Source organism: Falco peregrinus, chromosome 5 (genome assembly GCF_023634155.1).
Source record: "Falco peregrinus isolate bFalPer1 chromosome 5, bFalPer1.pri, whole genome shotgun sequence".
Lineage (NCBI taxonomy): Eukaryota > Metazoa > Chordata > Aves > Falconiformes > Falconidae > Falco > Falco peregrinus.
The window spans coordinates 45,791,284-45,813,123 of NC_073725.1; the positions used below are offsets into that span (position 1 = coordinate 45,791,284).

Genomic DNA, 21,840 nt, shown 5'->3' on the forward strand with positions numbered 1-21,840 from the left:
CCTCTCTTACCCTGTTACTGATAAAAGCAGAATATAAAAATTCCACCCTTTCACAACTCTTAATGTAAAGAAATATTAAAAATAGAAGGTTGGGGGCAGGAATATACCAAGAAAGCAGTCCAAGACCAACATCATGGAGTTACCTGTTAGCCTTTGCAACTCGATTATGTATTCTTCTCCCAAGAAGTTATAACAAACAATTGACAATTCAGCTTAATATGATAATGTCAAAAATAGACATGAAAAGCATGAAAATCCAGAATATTTTAGGAGGTGTAGCTTACCTAGGTAAAAGCTTGCCAATTAGGGGATGAAGTAAGAGCTCCTATTCTGGTTCTGCCTGTTGCTGCAGCTGTTACATGAACAGCAGAACTGTAAGCAATCTTATCAAGCATAAACCTGCATTTCTTGGTGGTTACAAGGTAAGCAGCCCCGCCAGTTGTACACAGAAAGACATTTTTGGGTAAAATGGCCACTGAAGAGAATATTAAACACAGAAGTCTAGCATATGTAGTACTTTAGGACATGCTGAAAGCCATTCTAGGTTGCTTTCGTATCCAGTTTTAATATATTCCAGAATTTTGAGAACTTTTGCATTACCTGAGGCAGTTACCCAGCCCATAGGGTGGGTGCTGAAGACCCTGAGTGCAGCAAAACATACTTGAAAGACAGTGTTACAGACATCTGGGAGAACATGAAGCAGTATCTCAAACCATTCCCCCACATTCAAGAACCTAGGGAGACCATAGGAAATGCTGTCCAGTTAGGCAGGGTTACACAGCATCGTGCAATGTACATTAGTATAGATGCTATACTCCCCCTTTGCAACTACTGTACTACACCAGGTGATGGAGTGGCACTGCAAGCTGGAATCTAGCTTCCGTCAAACTTCAGTTTCAGCAGAATTAGCGCCTTGAGGAACTGGAATGTTCCATTTCTTTAAAGCAATTGCAGCATCTAAGATCCACAAGGGAAGTTCAGAGCATTTAGCTATCACAGTTAACCTGTGCTGAGTCTATGAGACTGACTTAGACTTTGAAAATTACCTACAGTAACTTTGATATCAAGCAAAGGGCTAAAAGCTGTTGTTCAAGATGTTAGCCATTTTTTTTTAATTTTTTATGACCTTTAAATCAGTGTTAGACACTGCTTCACAGAATTCTGGGCTTTGACTTATTTGGTCCGTGATAAACATCTTTAATACAAAACTGCATTTTTGTTTGTTATTAATCTCAGTGTGCCAGACTTGAGCAGCGCAAACTTCACTTTCCAATTTCCTGGCTCCTGAAGATACTCTTCCTGCTTTTCAGGTTCATGTTATTAATATGGAGTTCTTTATACCTGAAATAAATGCAAACAAAGTTTCCTCTTGTCCTTTAATACTAGAATAAACTTTATTTCCCTCATAATACTATGTAAATACACCTCCTAACCAGCTATTGAGAAGTAATGACATTTAAATGATAAAGCATTATTTTCAGGAATGCTGTTCACATCATATCCTATGACAAAATCGTCATGCATGGCCATGAAAACTAGTCAGGGAATTGTAAATACATAGTGGGTCACACCCAATGTAATGAATTCAACTGTTAAGAGTTTCTTTCCTTTTTAAAGGAGGTTGTTCACTTGGCTTCATCCCTCTTTTTTTCTTCTAATAATCTACAGTAAATTTGGGAAAATCTGCAAAACAAAAGAATTCTGAGGGTTTTTAACCAAGTAAACAACAGTTTGAGGACTTCCCCCCACCCCACCTCCCAAATAGCGCAGTAATCTTTGATGTAATTTTGTATACTTCACAGCTTGCCAAGAACAAACAGTGCAGTAACAAACGTGTATTGAAAAGCAGAATCTGGTCCAGCAAGTTCTGTAGCGCAGACACACTACGTGCCTCTGGCCAGCCAGCCCCTGAGCTTCCTTGCTACACAGAATGACCCGCTCCCTAAGGGTGCTGGAATGCTGGATTTAGACCATTTGCTAATGTTATTGTTTGTGTAAAAGACAGACCGTTCCTCCTAAGCAAACAGCAAAACGTGGTCATTTCTTCACTGTGCAGTGCTTGGGGCCATATGTTGAACGCTACTGAATTTTTTTGCTTTGAAGAGAGCATTATTATAGTGCTTCCTCAGCTTTAATACAGCTCTCAAAGCAATGCGGGAACAGTTCTAGAGGTACTTGTCTATCTTTACAGCAGCTCTGGGAATTAGAATACTGAGTCACCTGAATTTTCCATATGGGGTCTCTCACCTAGTGAGAGTAAATGAAACATTAATTTCATTAATTTTGAGTGACCAGTTTGAGACAATAGCTTTTAAACTATTATATAGCCCTGTCTAGATTCAAAGCATAGCTTCTAACTTTAGGCACAAAAGTCCTGTATTTCAGACATATGGGCTCAAATTGCAGAAGTCAAGAACCCCAAAAATGAGAAATGCAGTATTAATGACTACCAGTGAAAAAGCCAGGTTTAAATACTTTATCATTGCATTTCAAAAACATTATATGACAAAGACATGAATAAATCATATTGCTCCAGGGAGTAAGTGCTTTAAATCTCATTTCTCTTCCTTCAACTCCTACTTTCCAGTTGCTGAAACAAATGAAATGAGGGTTCTTGGAAAACAGATCCTTTTAGTAAACAACTTGAATCCATTCCCTTTATTGCATGGTCTTAAATCATCCCCAGGTGAACATCTTTATTATTATTATTATAAGCACATAGGAGCTGTACTTACAGACAAAAATTCTATTGTGTCAGATGCTAAGCAAATAGAGAAAAAAGATGATCCACACAACAGATAATTTACAATCTAAGCCTAAAACAAGAAACAACTGGCTACAGTGGCAGGGGAGTTCAAGTAAACCACACAGGTCAGTGAGATAAGCCCTAATCTCAGCTCACCAGCAGCTCAGCGGTTGTTAAAGTTTTGGTGGGCGCCATTACAAAGAACATTTGAGGAAGGATTTGAAGACAAAGTTATTCCAGTGTTTGCGTGTTTGTGTGAACTTCTCCATGCTGTGGAGTCAGTGTGGAGGCAGGCATGGAACAACAGATTAACTGCACAGGCTAGTACTGTGACTGAACAAAAGTTCATCCTCATAGCAGCACCAACAAGACCAGCTGACATGAACGTAGTCTACAACATGCCTATGCCTGCTTGTCTGCAACCATTTGTTGGAGGTGCAGTCTATAAAAAGAAATTAAATATGTTTTTTATAACTTGGTGAAATGGAAGTCACATTTACTTCAGCATCCTTTAAACAGCAAAGAAAAAAACACAAACAAGAAACTCATCTCACCTTGGATTCCTACCATAATGCCACTGCTTAGTCTGGAGGATGGAAACCTTGAATTTACTCACATTTTATTTACATAACATTACATAACAGAAAGGAACTGGAGCAAGATCGAGACAAAATGAAAAAAAAACACAAACCAAACAGTCTAGGCATTCAGCAGTCAAATACACATCACTACCTCAGATGTCCACTCATGGGAGGAGAAATGGCTTGTCCTCCTCAGCTTGGTCAGGCTCAATATGCTTCTAGTTACTGGGATGGACGATCCCAATTGGCTGCAGGGCTCAGCAGCTAGCTTCCTTGACTATGGGAAATGTCAGGCAACCTTAATAATAGGTTTTGCCACCTGTCTCTCCTGTAATTATATTATTAATATTACAAGCATCATAAAGCCAAGGATGAAAGCATTGACTACACTAGCATTTATCTAGGACTCTCATTAATCTGCATATATGTGAAATTTTCTTTCTGAAAGATGTCTGCCTTCATTAGGACTGAAAATGTTAGATATGTTGTTCTCTGAAATGTCTGCCAGTGAAAGGACTAGGTTTTAGTTTTGTGGCAGAGCAATCACAACAGCCATTCGTGCTGCCAGTTTTTCACAAAAACATACAAAGGGCCAGAACATGCCCTCCTGCAATAATACAGAGACTAAAGAAAATGAAAACGGTGAGGAATTTCTCCCGTATTATTTCACCCACAGAATTTTGCCCTTACTATATTGTGAAGGGAATGAGGTTGCCCCTCTGCAAGGAAGATTTTGAGGAATTGTCTCAGACTTAGTCCCCAGGAACGCATGCAGAACCCAAGAAACCACCGCGCTTTGAAACCAGCCACATGGAGCCCATATGCTCCTGTCAGATCTGATGCTTGCTCGAGGCAGCTCTGTCGGAGCCATACAATCAGGAACTCCCTGTGTTTGTGATGATGCCATATCTGATCCCTTCCTTCCTGGATATAAATAGTTTCATTTTGAAGAACAGCCAGTGAGATATTTATCATAATTTCATGTTGCTATTTTTAAAAAATAGATACACAGTTTTGTCATGCACAACTTCCAACAGGAAATATTTCCAGTTTGTGGCAACATAACTTATTGATGAATAGAGTATTCATACCCTGTTTAGCATGTGTTTTTTGGTGGTTATCCAATTTAATATAGACCATTTATAAATTCCAGTTTAATAATTACGAAGTACTAAAAGCATTTTGATGATTTTCTTTCTCATCATTTCATTGACTACCAGTAATTGAATAGTGAATTCTCAGAATGTTTCAACTAGTAATGCTACTTTTAAGCCTATGGACAGACTTATTTCTGTTAATATTTAAAACCTTTTATGAAGGAACAATTCTATCAGAACAATTGTGTTTACTCACCTTTTTGCTTTAGTTATACTGATGGTACATATTAGTTGATTCGTGAACATTACGCCTTCAATTATTGGCGTTCCATGAACATACAAATACAGTTACATGCTTTGGATTCTGTGAATCTACTTTGTCAAAGTTCCCAGAGAGAGTTAAAGGGTAAGAATGTTACCCTTCTCTGTGTGTTTTCAATAGTATCATTATGATTTTCCATAATCAGAATTGTTGGTAGTTTGCATGGAATACATATCAAAATAGATGGAAGGAACTGTAATATCTCCACAGGGTGACAGAAGCTATTCACGTGTATCGAGAGGGGAACATCTCGTGTGGCAGCAGAGCTACCTGCAAAGCGCTATGTGAGGTTTATGCAAAAAAACCCCACAGTACTGTGAAAGATGCTAGTGAGAGCCCACTCAGCTACAGAAGCACGGTGGCTTTAGTCTCTCCCTCTCCTGCTAAGCAGGAATACTTTTTTCATGCCTTCCCATTCACTTCCTAACTTCCCAATAATATACTAAGAGCCATCTGACAATTTTGAAAAACCAGTCATTATTGCTGGTGAATGATTAATGTGTCCAAGCATGGCCTAGCTGCTTGCCCCAAATTTTGGGATAGGCCATCACCTACTTTACATTTCCATAAAGTTAGCACTGATGATAAATGGAAGAACAGATCCTCAACCTAACTCAGACAAATGGTCTTTGGGGAACTAAAAGCTGAGAGTGAGGCAGTGGGAATGCATGCTGTTCTGGAGTCAAATCTAGTTTTTTATTTTAAGCCACAGGAAACAGCCATGTTTGATTATATTGCATTTCTTAAAAAAGGCATCTTGTACTTCACTAGGAGATAACGTGATGTGTTATTAAGTGCTTATAATTGGTGTGGTTTTGTTAAAATATACAGTATAAGTAATTCTTTTAAGTAAACAGTAAATGAAATACATATTTTACAAAACCACAGCTTTCTTCTGGCTTGTATCTTTCAAAAATAAACATGACTGCTGAACAGTAAGTTACAAAGAACAAAATACACATTCCTGCTCACCCACGCTTTCCTAGTGCAGGTCACAGACAAATTTAAGATGCACAAGAAATATAGCCTAGAACCACTGTGAAGTCTTCAAAGACATTCCCTGACAAATTTATGAAAGAAGTTTAATGTACGTGAAAATTTGGTTTTTAATGGTTCATTTGAACTTTTTTACTTCATCCTCTGCTGATGTCAGATACTGTGATGTCACAACAGCTGCTGGTGGTAATGACTGATACCATACAGAAAAAGCTGTGATCTAAAGCAAAGGTTAAGCAGTAAGAAAGAAAAACATTTTTTCTTTTTATGCAAATGATTGCAATATAGTCTACTGAATATAATTTCTGCCTAGGTCCTGACTTGCATGTTAATATATTGCTTTCATGCTAATATCATACACATAATGGCAATCAAAACACATTTTTCTACTTCAGTTGTAGATTTACTATAGTATTACATAATTAATTATACATAAACACACACAGCAAGCTACATGTGGTATTTGTATTGCGTGAAGTCTGTATTACTATGGGCTTCCACTGTAAAAACTGGTTTTGGTAATGAAAAATGAGTACACAAAATGTTATGCACAAGCCAAGCTGTTTAGAAATACAATCACTCAAGCTTTTAAGCACAACAGCTCTTTAATAACTAGTCCAGAAGCCAACCCACCCTGAAGTTCTATTTACCACGCTGTCTTCAGTACCCAATTGTTTCACTTTGTTTTGGCTTTGCATGGAAAGAAATGATCCAAACATATGAAGCAGGTTTTTTTATGCTTTTTGTATGACGTTTATAGAAGTCTCAGTAGTTAATAAAAATTACAAAGAATAATAAATTAATGTTTTTATATTCAAAGTTTAATTCAGAAATTTATTTCAAAACATTATGTGACTTATACAATGACAGCTATATGTAACAACTTTTCTAAGAAGCTATATGATTGTATTACTTAAATATGTTCTTCTGAATAGTTGGCCTTGTCAATTTCTTCTGAGAATTTAGGGGGGGGCACTTCTTGGAGATGTAGCAGTAGAGAAAAAAAAAGGAGGAAAGAGGCAATAGCTGAAAAACAGTCCTTACTCCTTTGCAATGTAGATAAATTTGTGCTTCTCAATTACTTCTATGTCATGCTCCAGTTGTTTCATCTGTGATTCCAGCTTTTCTTTATATAACTTCTGGCGTATGGTGTCTACTTTTATTGGAAGACTCTGAAATTCACGATACGCTTCCTCCCAGTTCTTTTTCAGCCCCTAGTACCATTGCATGAAAAGAAAATATATGAGGAAAACTTAATTCATTAAGAATAATAAGCACATGAACTACTTAGGGGTTTTTGTTAATAATGCGTTTGGTGTCACTGCAATGTTACAATAATAGACAATTATATGGATAATGTTTAATCACCTTAATTGGACCAAATAATTACTTAAAAGTCAAACCAGTTGCAACAAATAATTTTGACTCATTATGATGCAATATAAAGAATAGTCTTGAAAAAACTCTGCCTTGGAGAGAAAAAATGACAGTCTTTAAGAGGCAACAAAACAATAATTAAACTAGCTTATGAAGGACAAGCTACAAAAATGCTAAACTGAAAAAAAGTACGTCAGTGTGACTAACAGTAAACTCTGCAGCCTACCGGGAACTCAGGGAAGCCTGTACACTTAATTTCCAGTCCTCAGTATCTTCAAGAAAAACTCCACAAGGTAAATGAAGAGTGACTGTTCCTTAGTGTAAGAGATTTTCTATGCTTTCAGTGCTCTATAGGTAGGCAACTTTGATTGCTCCATTGTATCTAATGCCAGTATGCTCACTGAGGGACTACTAGGATTCATTAAAGCTGCCTCAAAACTCATACCACTTAAATGCCTTCTTTTCTCCAAAATGTAACAGGAATAGTCTTAGAAACTGCACTACAGAAACCATTCCCCATAAACAGCAACATGGCAGCCTGGCTACCACAGATATCACTACATCACGCACAGTGGTGTTGCCTACCTCAAGTAATCACAAGAGTACCAATAGTTGGAACTCCAGCCAAAATTCAGCAGCTGTTTCACTTTATGTCACCACCAGCTTCATTTTCTGTAACTGAGACTTTGCTCAGACCATAGACACCAAAGTGATCCCCCAATATTTTCATCTCTGTGAACTACTTTGAAAAAATCCTCAGTAATTATATTCCCTTCCTAATCTATGTTTACAATAACATTTACAGGCAACTTATTTATCATTTGGACTAAAAAAACTAGCTGTCACTGACCCTATCAACAATAATTTCAGTAACTGCTACCTCTCTTGAATGCTGCTATGCAAAGAATTACCTTACTAGATAAAATGAACTGTATCTTCCATATATAAAAGCCCAAGACTAAAACCCTGCCTAAAAAAATCCCAAGCAATCATCTAAAATGTACTTATAAACCTGTTATGAGTACCAACATCACAGAGACAAACTTTTGTCCACCAATATATGCTGAATGGAATCAGTCTGTGGTAGAAAAATTAAATTTAAAACTTGGCTTTACATCCTCAGAATTACTGCAACAATTGCTCTTACTTTCTTCACGAGGATAATCAAAATCTACACATCCTGTACATGCATATATGAGGATTTAGTAGAGTTTATTCAGTGCATCAAATGTCCTCATGAAAACTGTGTAAGTGAACTTAATAATCACACCTACTACAAGGAACACATACAGCAATCAGTAAAGAATACAATATAGCTATCAGTGAGATAACACTTCTCCAAAATGTTTTTGGCTTTCACTTCTGTTTCCTTACAGGAGATTACAAAGTATCTTCAAAAACCAAAACCTGAAGTTACTCCCTTGACAACTAGTTTTCAACTCTCCTCCATAACTAAAACCAAATTCAGCTGACACACTGATTTTGTGGCACATTGCGATCTCCAACTTCATGCCCTTCTCCAGTATTGCTGAGCACCTTTTCTATCGAATTGGCTAATTGATTAACATACTGAAGTTAAATTTAGAGAAATTATTCTTAATACATATTTAGCTTTGAAGATTGTTGCTTCTGTTTCAGAACTCAAGGACTCCTGTGCTCAAAAACTTGTCTGACTTTGTCCGCTGTATGAATTGATTCAACAGGAAAAAAAAAGACCTCTCACTGCCAATACTGATTAAGAAAAAAATACTTTTTAATGTGAACTAATATTTTACTGACTCAAAGCAGCGTATTTATTGCATAGCAATTCATTCTTTTTGCTTATTCATATTAAGCACCTAAGAGTTGTCCATGAAGGCTATTCCAACAATCTTCATATAAAAACATCTACATAAATTGAAAAACCCTACCTCAACATGTGAAACTTGGAGCAACATGGCTATTTATTTATTGTCTTGTAATGCTACTTGTCTTCGCAATCCAAGGCTACAAAGTACTTAAATAAAGCTCCTAGTCTACCAGGCATCAGGTATAGTTTACAAATATATAGTCATGAAAATAAATACCGTATTTCCAAAGCTTTCCTAGAAGAGTCATTCACTGCTTCTTTTAAATAATTCTTTGTGTACATTAGTAAAAACTAGTTTGGAAATCACTGAAAACAGTGAATTTTAAAACACATTACAACAGGCATTGATCACAATTTACTCTATCCCTACAGAGTGGAGAAATCAAAAGCAGATCATGACTCTCTCCATAAAAATCTCCCTCACAGCTCCTCTAACAGCAATATGCTGACCAATATGGCTATAGGCTAGATCACAAACTGACTATCTAACTCTGTATAAAGAATACATACTGGATCAGTGAGAAATATGTACTGCATTTATCAACATTCTCTTTTATTCTCATAAAATCCCAACCAAAGTAAGCATAACGGAGAGTTCAAAAAATGTTGGCACAAATTATTTCCCTTTATTTTTGTAAGTTCATGAGGCTTGATTTTGTTCTCAGACATCTATTGCCACATATTCTTTCAAAGCAGATTGTGCACATGTGTTCACTAGCAATGTCAATTATTTTAAAAGACAAGAATTCCCATATGTCTACAGCTGAGCACTGGGTAGAAGCCACATACCCTGGGGACACTAATTCCTCCTGACAATATAACTGTATAAGTAATCTGGCCCATGAAAGAGCAACGTTTTTTTTGTTTAAAAAAAAAAAATTCAAAGAAAATACTGACTTAATAAAAACAATCTAAAACTTGCAAATTAAAAAATATTTCAGTGCACTCTATTTTAAAAATATACAATGTAATTTTAATCAAACTAAATGCAGAACTGTGAGCAGCTGAACTCACATGCCTTTTTGCACATGTATTTTTGCTGCATAGTTAACTTGCTGAACCATCAGCTTGTCCCATGCCTTTCCCACCATAAAAATCATCTTAATCTTCACCCTTTCTGTTACATTCTTTATATTTCTGTCAATGCAATACCCTCATCTCTCTCCCATACTCCTTCCTAGCTTCTACTGCTTGCTGCATAAGCAAGAGACAACCTTGTGCTAGCTATTTGGATCTTGCCAATTAACCAGTTAATCACTGCAAGTAGGTTAGACACCATGTTTTCTCTCTAGATATTCTGCTGGCTTTTTTTTTTTTTTTTGTGGGAATTGAGCATCTTGGAGATGTCCATCCATCTGCTAATTTGTTTCATGTGGCTGCTAAGATCAAGTTATTAAGGGACAGCCTGATAAACAGTTATCACAGTAATGTAAGCCTCACTTTCATAGGAAATTTGGCTAAAATGTGGTCATGAGAAATTCCAGTGCAAGGATATGATATACTTTTAAAATATTTCTTTTTTGCTCTACTTCTTTATGGTATTATTTCTTTTTAGAAAATCTTGTGCAATAAAAAATGTATGAAAACTGTATGAAAGACAATATCCAAAACAGCTTAACAAAATACAATTTTTCCAGTCATCATTCTGTGAATATATTGAGATTTAATTCTGTTTTCTGGTTTTGCCACACTTTAAAGCATGAGCTTATGCTTTAGTCAGTAAAGCCACAGTGTGAAGACAGAAACTGCCAATAAGCGTCGATGTTATGCATCGGGAGAAAAAAACCAGCCATTTGTATTTTTCAATGATTCACAAGAAAAGTGTCAGAACTGTCACTAAACCCATATAGGTAATTTTCTGCATTGATCTGAAGTTTCACTGAAATTCGAAGTCATTAAGCGGGATAGGAATCTTAACAGAATCGAAATACTTGCAAACCTGGACTAAAGCAGTAGCTAGATCAGCTCCCTTCAGTTCGGTTTACAATTGTTCTACAGCTCCATCTAGTGAAAAAGTAGCTACCTCACCTGCCTCGCCTAAAGTATCTACTTTTATTATTTATATGGACTTACACTGCCTTATTTAATCTTTTGTATGTTACTAATCACACTAGATCAAAATACATACCTGCAGAATACTTGTCTTTTCTTCATCAGATAGCTGTTTCATGGCTTTTTTCTTGAGATGCTCCAAGATACTGGCCTCATATTCTTTCTGAGCTCTCTTCATTTCTTCATTTCTCTGTATCACACATTTCGGTGTAACACCATAACTCTATAAGGGTGAAGAAGTTGTTTCTTATTTATAAGAACTGATGGTTGAGTGAGGAGTTTGAAACCTGTTAATGACAGCAAGCTATTGTATGTTTTTTATATGGTGTCAAGATTCTACGTTCTGAAACATATTCCTTAGATACTTTCTCTGAAAAGTTTTCCTGTATCCTGATTTTTGCTGAACATTGCATGCCACAGAAGACAGTATGTAGTGTTAATACATACATGAAAATTTACTACTTAGGAATCATAAACTGTCCCATACTGGACGTGGCAGAATTGTGTTTCTGGGAGGAAAAATAATTTCTGCATATCTCAGATGTACTTACGGGAACACATCTATTTTGCCTTATCCTTTGTAAAATGAAGCCTATCTAGCTCTGCCAAAAGGTGCTGGAGCTTACCTTCTTTCTATCAAGTGCTAAATGATTCACAAATCTTGTAGTGTTGGGTAGCACTATGACTAGCATTGTTTTTTACATATACGTGTAGCCATGCAAAGGTATTGTGCAAGGGCTGCGGGTTCCTTTTTTTTGCATCTTCTCCCTCACAAGTTGTGCCATATATTGTGTCTCTCTCCACGTAATGCTCTTTTGTGAGTTACCTGGTTTAGTAAGCCAGACTCCTGATACGTCTTGTTTTCCTGAGTAGTGGAATAGACTGTTCTTGTGGTTCAGGATGTTGTCCTTAAAGGCACGCTCAAGCTCCTTTGCTTTTCAGAGATATCTCCCTTGGGTTCCTACCTACTAGTTCCCTGAATAACCTGATGTTTGCTCTTCTGAAGTACAGGGTCTGTACACTACCACCTGCCTCCCTGAGGAGGAGAGGATCTTGAACTACTTCATGGCCTGTGCAACCAAGTCTACTATGGATTATCACACCTCTCACCAGTTCTTTCTCCTTTGTAAGTAGCAGAACCAGAAGAGCATGACCACTGGTTGCCCCATCCACCATCTTTGTTAAGAAGCTGTTGGTGACATGCTCCAGGAACCTTTCTGGACTGCTTTCATCCCACTGTCTTGTCCTTTCAGCAGATACCAAGGAAGGTGAAGTCTTCCATAAGAAGCTGCACCATGATCTGAAGATTTCCTCAAGTTGCTTCAAGAGATGGCCCATAAAAACCATACTTTTGACACTTACTGGCCTTTCCTCTGATCCTGACCCACAAGCTCAAGCAGGCTGTCACCAATTCCATAGAGGAGCTCCATATATTTGAACAGCTCCTTCACCCAAAGGGTGACACCTCCTCTTCTTCCCTGCCTATCTTTCTAAAGAGCCAGCATTCATTCATCACAGAACTCCATTTGTCTCCTTATTAGATATTCCCTGGGTTCCCAATGCAACACATATGCTATTGCTTTAGCAGCATCATTCTGCCAATTTTTTGCTGACAGCATAAGCAAGCGAATACAGAGCAAAGGCAAGGCACAACTGTAGTGCCAGTGATTTCTCCTTGATGAATTTCAGAGGTCTACCACAAACAGCACTGGTATGTAAACATCTCAAAAAGAATCATAAACATTTCATAGGAGAATGCAACAGAGAACCTAAAATAGGCACTGCTACTAGCATTTCCACTATAATTTAATAAAACTTACCTTTTTTTTAATATATTTTGGAACAAGTCCCGAAGTTTCAAGCAGGTATTTATCTCCCTGTCTTTTATCAACATAAATAGGTTGAGGCTTTTTAGGCAACCCTGTGATAGCAGCAACTGCGTTTGCATTTATAAAATTCTTTTTACTGTGAATTCCCATAACGGGGTGATCTGTCCTCCGTGGCACTGATAATGCAGGCAATTTCTTACTATCCTCTTCTTTTTTTCCTGTGAATTGAGCATGTAAATATTCTTAGCAATAACCATGAAGAGTTTTGCAATTTAATGTTATTACATTTTTCAAAAGGGAAAAAATACGTACAAAATTACATAAAAACAGAAACCAACTGTATTGACAATGAAAGAAATGACTGGGAATATACTGTGATGAAAATGAGTGTGCTTGTTTGGCAAAACAGAAGTTTCATAACCTAGGAAATACTAGATGGGTTTTCCTTATAACATGCCACTCATTTCTTCTTAACTGCAAGAGTACAGGACTTTTTTCAAATGTGATTAAAACTACTCTTACTAGAGATGCTCATGGCCAGGGCCCTTAGGCATTAATAATGGCCCTGCCCAGTTTTATCTGGGGCATCCACCCTACACCCTTGGGCTCAGGACCACATTTCAGGCCAGCCATGTGCTGTCAGTGCCTGGCCAAGCTGTCTCTGCCATGCCTGCCCCTAGTCCTGTTCCTGAACAGCTATGTGGGATCAGTGGATGGACCCGGCCTGTTACCCCATCTTACCTGATGGTCACCAGGCCATTGACAGGACTCATTTTTGTCACCACCCCACTCTGCTTGCCTGCCTTTGGTGTGGAGGGACTGCACTCTGTTGGTGAGATCATTGCCCAGCCTGCATTGTGGTTGCCCTCAATTTCTGGGCCACCTCCCCTTAGGGAAAAGCCCTGTTCTTGCTGCTCCTTAACAGTCATAAACAACTTCTCACAATCCTTTCTCCAGAGAAGATATAAACTCTTCCTTTAGTGTAATCCTTTCTCCAAGGCACCAACAGAAAGTCAGTAGTCTCCTGAGTAGTCTCACTTCAGGTGAGTGACGAATGACAATTCATTTCCCACCATATTTCTCACTAGATATAACTCTGACTCATAGTCATTATCAGAGATAACTTGATTCAGGTTGTCTGAGTTCATGTTCTTTGGCAGAAAATAAGTGCAACATTACAAGTGACAGAGCTCATTCCTATAACAGCTGGTTTCCTGATGCTGACCCCATGAAACAATACTTTCCTGGGTGGTGTTTTCACAACCTGATTGTTTGCCATAACAGTACCATTGGACACACAGACTAAATCTCTGTTTCTCTTTGAATGTGTTTGGAAACAATTTATCTGAAGCTTCTCAGTGAGCACTAGCTCACCCTTATCTGCAGTACACTGGTACACATTCACTTGCTGTTTTGGGAGCCCCCATTTCTTCTGGAGCCAGCAACTGAGCTTGGTTAAAATGAATGCCAGAGTCCAGTAATAATACAAGCTTCAGTTAGGAAACACACCTTTTGTAAAGAAGTGGTGAATAACCAGACTCCAAAAGAATAACACTATCCCAGACTTCAGGGGAAACAAAATTCAGTCTTTTTGTTCTGTCCTTACAATCTGTGTTTTAACTAATAAGGCAGTACAGATACCACAATCACAATGCCATAATCCCATTTAGACAGCTTATAACTGGTTAAATTCCAAAGGATGAAAGCGCCGTGCTTTAAAAGAAATGATTAAGCCTGTAACTTCTCTGAGGTAGGTATGAAATTCCATCCAACAAAGATACAAGAACTTTGAGTTAATGATACAGTTCCTTCTCAAGATCTGTTAGGATGTAATCATGGCAATGAAATTACTGGTCTGGATCAAAACTATGATGTGTCATAGTAATATTGAGGCTCTGGTACACTGATTCCAAATGCAAACACCAAGGCACATATTGCTATTATGAAGCCCTGAATCAACATGTTAAAATAGAAATAGTGAGCTGCTTGTCTGAGAAAAATGAGTCAGAGTGCTTACCTCAATATATAGCAACTTTAAAGTAGATAACATTAATTTTATAATACAAGTACTTAAAAGGGGTCTTACAGACTGCTCCAAAGTATTGGTGAATCAACCTTCTTTCCTATGCCCATTTAAAATGCTAGTGTGGTAAATTAACAAGGTCTTGAGCCTGGAAGCATTCATGCTCAGATGTCATGAAGTATTACATTCCAGTATACCAAACACTTCAGATCTCCTCAAAAAGTGAAGGCTTTGTTCAAAAACAACCCAGGATGCCTACAGGACCTCTGGAACCAAAGTTTACCGTAAGGTTCTAATAAGGCATGTTGCCTGAGACGTCAAGACTCTAAAGCCTCCTGTGCTAAAGCCATTTGCATGTGCCATGCAAATTTGGGTGCTGGACTTCTACATTCTCTTAGACAGCCTTTTTTTTTTTTTTTTTAATATACTGTATGTTAAGCTCTTCTATTTCTCCAAACTAAAACCAATTTCAAGTTGAAATGTTATAACTCAATTATAAATTCTGGCAGCAATGTACTTAGAACTCCAGCAGCGCTAAGAAGTTCACTCTACACTTGCAGAACTGGCCATGAAGCTAAACATTCGAACTGTCAACTTCTTAAACACAGAACTGTGGTTTGCACCCAAAGATAGGATGCATTTTGCAACAGAACACTCCAATTTTATTTCTGTGACATTCAGGTCTCCAAAAATGTCTATGTTTTGAATACCACCAGCCAATTTAATGGTACGGGATGAAGAGCCGACAGTAAGTGCTGAAGAGAGTAAAAGCTGTATGTTGCTTACAACATCATGAAAGGCACACTTACTTTTCCCATATCTCTTCAAGCATTAAAGCAATTAGTCCACTTTTAATACCCACATTCATATTATTTAATGTTAATGATCAGTTGCAGAAAAGAATGATGTACATACCTAACTATGGAATTACAAATTGAAATGTCAACAGGATAGAATGTACCATCAACACATCTTCAACATCTGAATAGTTGTACCCAAAAGAGATGGTTTTTTTTCTTTATATTTCAGCTACTTTTGTACCACATGACAGTAAATACTTATGGTAATTTCTACATATATAATATATAATCTCCTTGTTGCTTGTTTCAGTATTTTGCACAAACAGGAAACATTTTTGTAAAATAGAGAAGGAATTCTGATATCACAGATACTATAAAAGGAACAATGGAAACTGACCCAGCATACAAAACTGATCTAAACTTTTTTAAAAATTCAATCCTCCATAACTAACTGTTACTTTCAACATTAATATTACAAATTTTAAAATTTAAAAATGCATTACATTTCATATATTTAACGTCTACACTTACTTTCTGGTAGCTTGGGTTCTTTTGAATGTTTCTGCAGAAAATTTTTTGGAGATGGCAGTGCAACTTTTGCTGGTCCCATAGTTTTCCACTGAGCTTTATTTTTCTCTGCTTCAAGTTTCACGGATGGTCTAAATTTGGATATATACCTTAGACATTAAAAAATAGCCATCAAGAAGTTAAAGGTCAGAAAATTATTAAAAATACTTCTCCAAATATACATTTTTGCAGTAGTTCATGCCAAAATCCTAAGCTAATTTGTTTTGTACTCTCTCCCCAAAAAAGGCCATCATTAATATAACCTCCATGCTAATGTAAGCCCAGCACTGCACTGACAAATGTTTTTTGTGATTCTGAAGTTAACTGCTTCTTCCTTCTTCTCTTGTGTCTCCAAGGTCTGCATTATCATTCTTTGTGAAATGGTTCCTGTGTGCACTGTTCATATAAATGCTGAACACAGACATTTTGAAACAGAAAAAAACCCTAAATTTTGGAAATAAGCTGCTTTGAGTATTGCTTGCATGAATTCGTAATTTTTATGAGTTTGTGCATCACACACCTTGGCCTTTATTTCTTAACTAACACCATTTTGAAAAGTTTTTTCTGATGTTGCTGTTTTGTTCAAAAATGCATCCAAAATATGCAGCTGTTATGCATCTACAGGAAAACAGTAATCATGAACCTACTTTGATAGATTTTCTTCTATATTTTAAAGTTTGTAGTATGAGAAAGATGCAAATGCCGATTTATGTTGGCCATTTCAGGAGCTGCAGCTGCAGAACATTGTAGGGCCTTACCCAGCAATCAAACACATCTAAGGAAAAGCTCAGTTGGCTTCAAAAAATGTGAGGTCTGTATTGATAATGAAAACATTCATGGCTTCATTCTGTGAGATGAAACATGTTTTAGAGGTATGTAAAACCTCATGCTTCAGAAAACATGTCAAATGTAGTTGAGAGTTGGACATAATGTCCTTGATCATCAGTTTATCTTATGACTGTCCACCGTATTGTCTCAAATGTTCCTGTTGAACCATCTGTTACAGACCATTATAAGAGATGAGATGGGTGGCTGCTCCAAAATAGCACAGCAAACCATGTATTTCTTGTATTACACAGATCTGAACTACTGTAATCGGTTGTTTTGGCACAAACTGAAATGGCTAATATGAAAATCAGTAAGGGCTCAGACGTGAAAACCTGTATGCACATGGTATGCACACACTGCTGTTTTGGTGTAACATTGCTTATGGCACTGTAAGTTCTGCTTTAATCATAAGAATGAAAACATTTTCTCCAAAAGAAGCCAAATGCTGATCATTAGCTGATTACCGGCACCTCGCCCCTATCTGAAGACCTCAGCTGTCACAGTTGTTTTCCTGAGGGACCAGAACTCCCCACTCCTGAAACTAAGGCTCCTTCATTGTACCTTTTAAAATCTGTCTATCTTTAAGAGACGTGTTATATTAATTTATGATAGACAAAAGCTGATGAACAGTTGCACTATTCCTTCACAGAAAAAAAAATGTGTTATGAAAACACTATTCCATGTTTTTAGCTAAGGAAATAAAGAACAAAAACCATTACATATAACACAACCTATTTTATGGAAATACTGAAATAGTATGAAAGTAATGTAATGCTGGGCCAGTGAAAGGGATTCATAGCAGCAACACTGATAAAAGCTTTTTTATGTGAGCTGCAAATGTCTAATGCGTGTATTTGTACTTGATCATAACATCAGAACATGTAAGAGGACTTCATTAAAAACGTGGAGTTATTTTGTCTTCTGGAGAGTTGATCTCCAAAATCTGAAAGAGAATTATGTACCTAAGATTATATACAATTCCAGAAATACCTCTTATTATAAGGAATGAGGTATTACTTATTTTTTCTGTTAAATTCATGGCAAACAACTATAGACATAGGAACAAACCCACCACATTCATAAATAATTGTATTCCTCACCATTTGCTGGGAGTGGCATTGTAGCTACGCAGTAGAGAAAGGTAAAAATTATTATACTTTATAAGGAGTTTGACCTAGTACAGTTCACAAAGACTCGGAATGAGAAGGTATTGAGTTTATTACATGTTGTCATAACGTGAAGACATCTTTTGAAGACAGCTGTGGGCATTCCTTTGGACAAAGAGATGTGGCAGTCGTATCTTTTCAAGTGACTCTTCAGGCCACAAAGGTGGCTAAATGCTGTCATACACCAGTATCATAGAGTTAAAGAAGGTTGTAAGGGAGAAAACACAGGTATAGGGGACTTAAAATCTTAATTCACTCATCATTTGGCAAGGGGAAAAAGACAATACATTTGTAAGAAGACAGTTACTGTTCCTTAGGTGTCATCTTGGGACATCAAAGTTAGGGAAAATGATGCTTGCCATGGTTTCACGAGTAGAACCTGGTCAGTTAAGAGTGAAATATATATTATTTCATTTGGGGGGCCGGACCCTAGATACTGTATGCACCAGTTAAAACTGGTCAGAGCATGCTGTTAGCCAGGTTCAACACTGTTGTTACCAGCAGAGCATCTGGCACATTGTGAACCAAAGGAGGAAGTGGGGTGACAACACAAGTCAATGAGATCAGAAGGGGATGTAGTCAGATTGTATCCAACCTAAGGAATCCCTTGCCTAAACTGAACTTGATGGTCGTGGAGTATCTAAATTCTTGAAAGGTGTTAGGACAGGAATGGATTTAGTGTGCTGTGTGTTTTGCCATACAGTCATTTCACTTTCCTGTGCCTTTCAGAAATATTTCATTCACACTGGAAAAAAACCCCACAACTATGATCTGTTTTTACATGGAAAAGGTTCAGAACTAGGAATCTCACAAGTCTGAAGCCTTTTGTCTGAAAAGGAGTAACCATTCTGATGAGTGTCACTGGTACTTCTACTCATTTAAAGCTATTGAGTTATGATCGACATTAACCTTTCACTGAAAATGCCAACTAACAGCTTTCTTTCATATAAAGTAATAAGGATTTGAAAAAAACACATATGTTTGCATAGTTATCAAATAGGAATTTTACAGAAACTCTCAAAAGGAATTCATGCCAGGGGGCAAAAGGCTATTTTTGTTTTGTAGGTAGGGGGTGAGAAAGAGAAGCAAAAGAAATGATGTCAGAAGACGCACCTGACACATGAAAAGAATGGAAGTGCGGCACTGAGAAAAATTTTAAGAACACCCCAAGTTTTCATCTGCTCACTGAAAATTTGTTGTAGGTGCAAACTGTAAAGATGCCATGTAATTCTTCTGTGGGGAAAGAATGCTTTGTAAATTCTTTGTCAATGAAGATGATGGCATTGAAGATACCAAACTGAATCATCAGCTCATGGAGCAGGTGTTGGCTAGTGACTCATTTGGAGGCGCAACAACTAGACTTTTTTTTCTTTGATACCTGTTACCCATAGGATATATTGCCTTGCCAGAACCAGTCACCGTGTCTGCAAGTAGCACTGTCACACCGACATACCTGGGCGGTTTGCCAGACTTCTCCTCCAGGGGGGGCAGGAGGTTATAGATGCTCTCCTGGGCACGCTGCGTTGCCATCCTCCAGCCGAGGGGCCCGCACCCGAGGGCAGCGCCGGCCTCGCTCAGGGGGCTCGGGGCTCGCTCAGGGGGCCTCGAGTTTCCTCCCTCTTCACAGCTCCCGCCGCCGCTCACTCGCCTCGGCCGACTGCGGCAAACGGCGCCCGCCCGCCCCCTCAGGCCGCCGCGCCGTTGTCGCCGCGGTTACTAGGGAAACCCGTTGCTAAGTAACAGCGCCATGAGGGGGCGGAACCTGCGCCACCACGCTTCCGCCTCCCCGCGGCGGCAGACAGCCGCCGGCCGAGCTGGGGCCAGGAGCAGCCGCCGCAGCCGTAGCAGCAGCAGCCGTAGCAGCAGCGGCAGCAGCAGCGCAGGCGTCCTGCCCCCGAGCAAGGCCCAGCACCGTACGCCATCCGGGCGCGCCGGGCAGCTCGGCTGCGCGTGCGTCGTGACTGCGGGCGGAGTCGTGAGGGGGCGGGGAGGGCAGGTGACTGCGCGTGCGCGGTGGCGGGGGGAGGGGGCGCGCGTCACCTGCGGCAGCTGTCACTGCCCGCGCCGGTACGTGCGCGCGCGGCGCTGAGGGCGCTTGAGGGCGAGGGGCCGGGCCGGGCCGGGCCGCGGCGCGCCGCGCCGCTCCGCTCCGCCGGGGCAGGGCCGGGCCGCCGCCGGTCCCGAGGGGAGGCGGAGCCCTGGGCTGCTCTGGCCGAGCGGCGGCGGCTAACCCGGCTCTGCGCGGTCGCGGTTCTTCAGCGCGGCGCGGTCCGGCCGGCCCCCTCCTCCCGCCCGCGCCTTGACACCTTCGGGGCGTCGAAACGGTGAGGCCGGAGCGCGGTGGTGAGGCGGGAACCTTTGCAGGATCTTGGTCTGCGGGATGGTCACGAGAAGGCTGAAGCTGAGTGGTTTGCTTTGGGATTATTTTTTTTCTCCATGTAAAAGCTCTGAGAAAAGTCAAGTGGAAGTTGTCCTGGGTTAGCAATTTTGAAATGTTTAAGCTATCAGTCTTGACCTACTTTGAGGTCTTTGACAGCTCCAAGCAGCCTCTGTGTTGTTTGGTTGCTGAATTTCAACTGTATTTTATATTGTTGCAAACTTTGTGTCTGTACTGGTAACAAGGCCCAGTTTTCACTAGAACTGTTGTCATCAGTAATAGTTGTTAAAATTGTGGGTGATTCCTGATAATACACAGGTGCTCTCAACATCAAAGTGAGGGGTCAAGGTGTATTGTCAATATTTCTTTGGAGGCATGGGTGTAAGCTCTGCTTCAAAACCCCCTCCACCTTTTTGGCATGGGATTTATATCTAAAGTTGAATGGTTTGGCATTCTAACTAGACTGCTAAACTGTACTAGCCATAAAGTCTTAATTCGAGCTGTTCTTACCGTAAGGTTTTGCTAATTGAACAAAGAATTATTTCAAAGAAACAGGTTGCATTCAATGGCTGCAAGCTTCTGTGTACATGTACTTTATGTGGGTACAAAATTGGATTACACTGAAGTGGGTTGAACTGAATAGCTGAATAAAGGAATTCCCTGCAAATTTTTTCACCTGATTGACTAAGTTGATTTCAAGCAATACCTATGGCCTAGATTCATAAAGCAATCCAGATGTTACATACAGCAGCTGTATACATACCACGTGACTGCACCTCAAAGTGAATCTGTAATGCATCTAGACATGGCAGGCAGACCGCTATACTGGGCATGGTTTGTACTCCCTTTGCTCACAAATAACTTGAAGTTATTCTTACATTCAAGAAATAAAATAGCTAAAATGTTGTTTCTAGTTTTTTTGTAAACTTGAATATAACTTTCTTACATCTGGAATTTTAACACTAAGATCTCTTTCTGGCCCTGTAGTGATGAATAAATGCAAACAGAGCTGGAGTACGTTACTATTGCAGTACAGCTTTATAATGATACTGAACATTACAGCTACTATTCACAGATAGTTATTTACAAAAAAAACAATTAGGAAAAACTTGTATTGCATCTACACAGGATGATTCCCTTATACTTTACAGGATTGAGAAAAAAATGTACGGTATGATATGCCCATCTTTCCTCAGATCTGTGCCTTATAATTACAGCACATGCATGACA

At 38.9% G+C, this 21,840-nt stretch overlaps 1 protein-coding gene across 1 annotated transcript; it reads right to left on the reverse strand.

Annotated features, from left to right (window-relative positions):
• Positions 1-1,864: 1,864 nt before the first annotated feature.
• Positions 1,865-19,810, reverse strand: ENKUR (enkurin, TRPC channel interacting protein). Its single transcript, XM_005233952.4, has 5 exons — positions 19,687-19,810; positions 16,204-16,349; positions 12,841-13,067; positions 11,097-11,243; positions 1,865-6,956 (listed from the first exon to the last, which is right to left on the reverse strand). Exons 1-5 carry the CDS (start codon positions 19,761-19,763, stop codon positions 6,783-6,785), a joined length of 771 nt encoding a protein of 256 aa, XP_005234009.3. The 5' UTR covers positions 19,764-19,810; the 3' UTR covers positions 1,865-6,782.
• Between the last annotated feature and the right edge of the window lie 2,030 nt (positions 19,811-21,840).

What these genes read in the sequence shown, in the direction of transcription:
- ENKUR (XM_005233952.4), bottom strand. Translation starts at nt 19,763, where the DNA reads ATGGCAACGCAGCGTGCCCAGGAGAGCATCTATAACCTCCTGCCCCCC. An exon ending in AGAACCCAAGCTACCAGAAA is followed by an intron (nt 13,068 to 16,203) that starts GTAAGTGTAGAC and finishes CTCAATTCACAG; the next exon opens with GAAAAAAAGAAGAGGATAGT. An exon ending in AAAAGACAAGTATTCTGCAG is followed by an intron (nt 6,957 to 11,096) that starts GTATGTATTTTG and finishes CAATGGTACTAG; the next exon opens with GGGCTGAAAAAGAACTGGGA.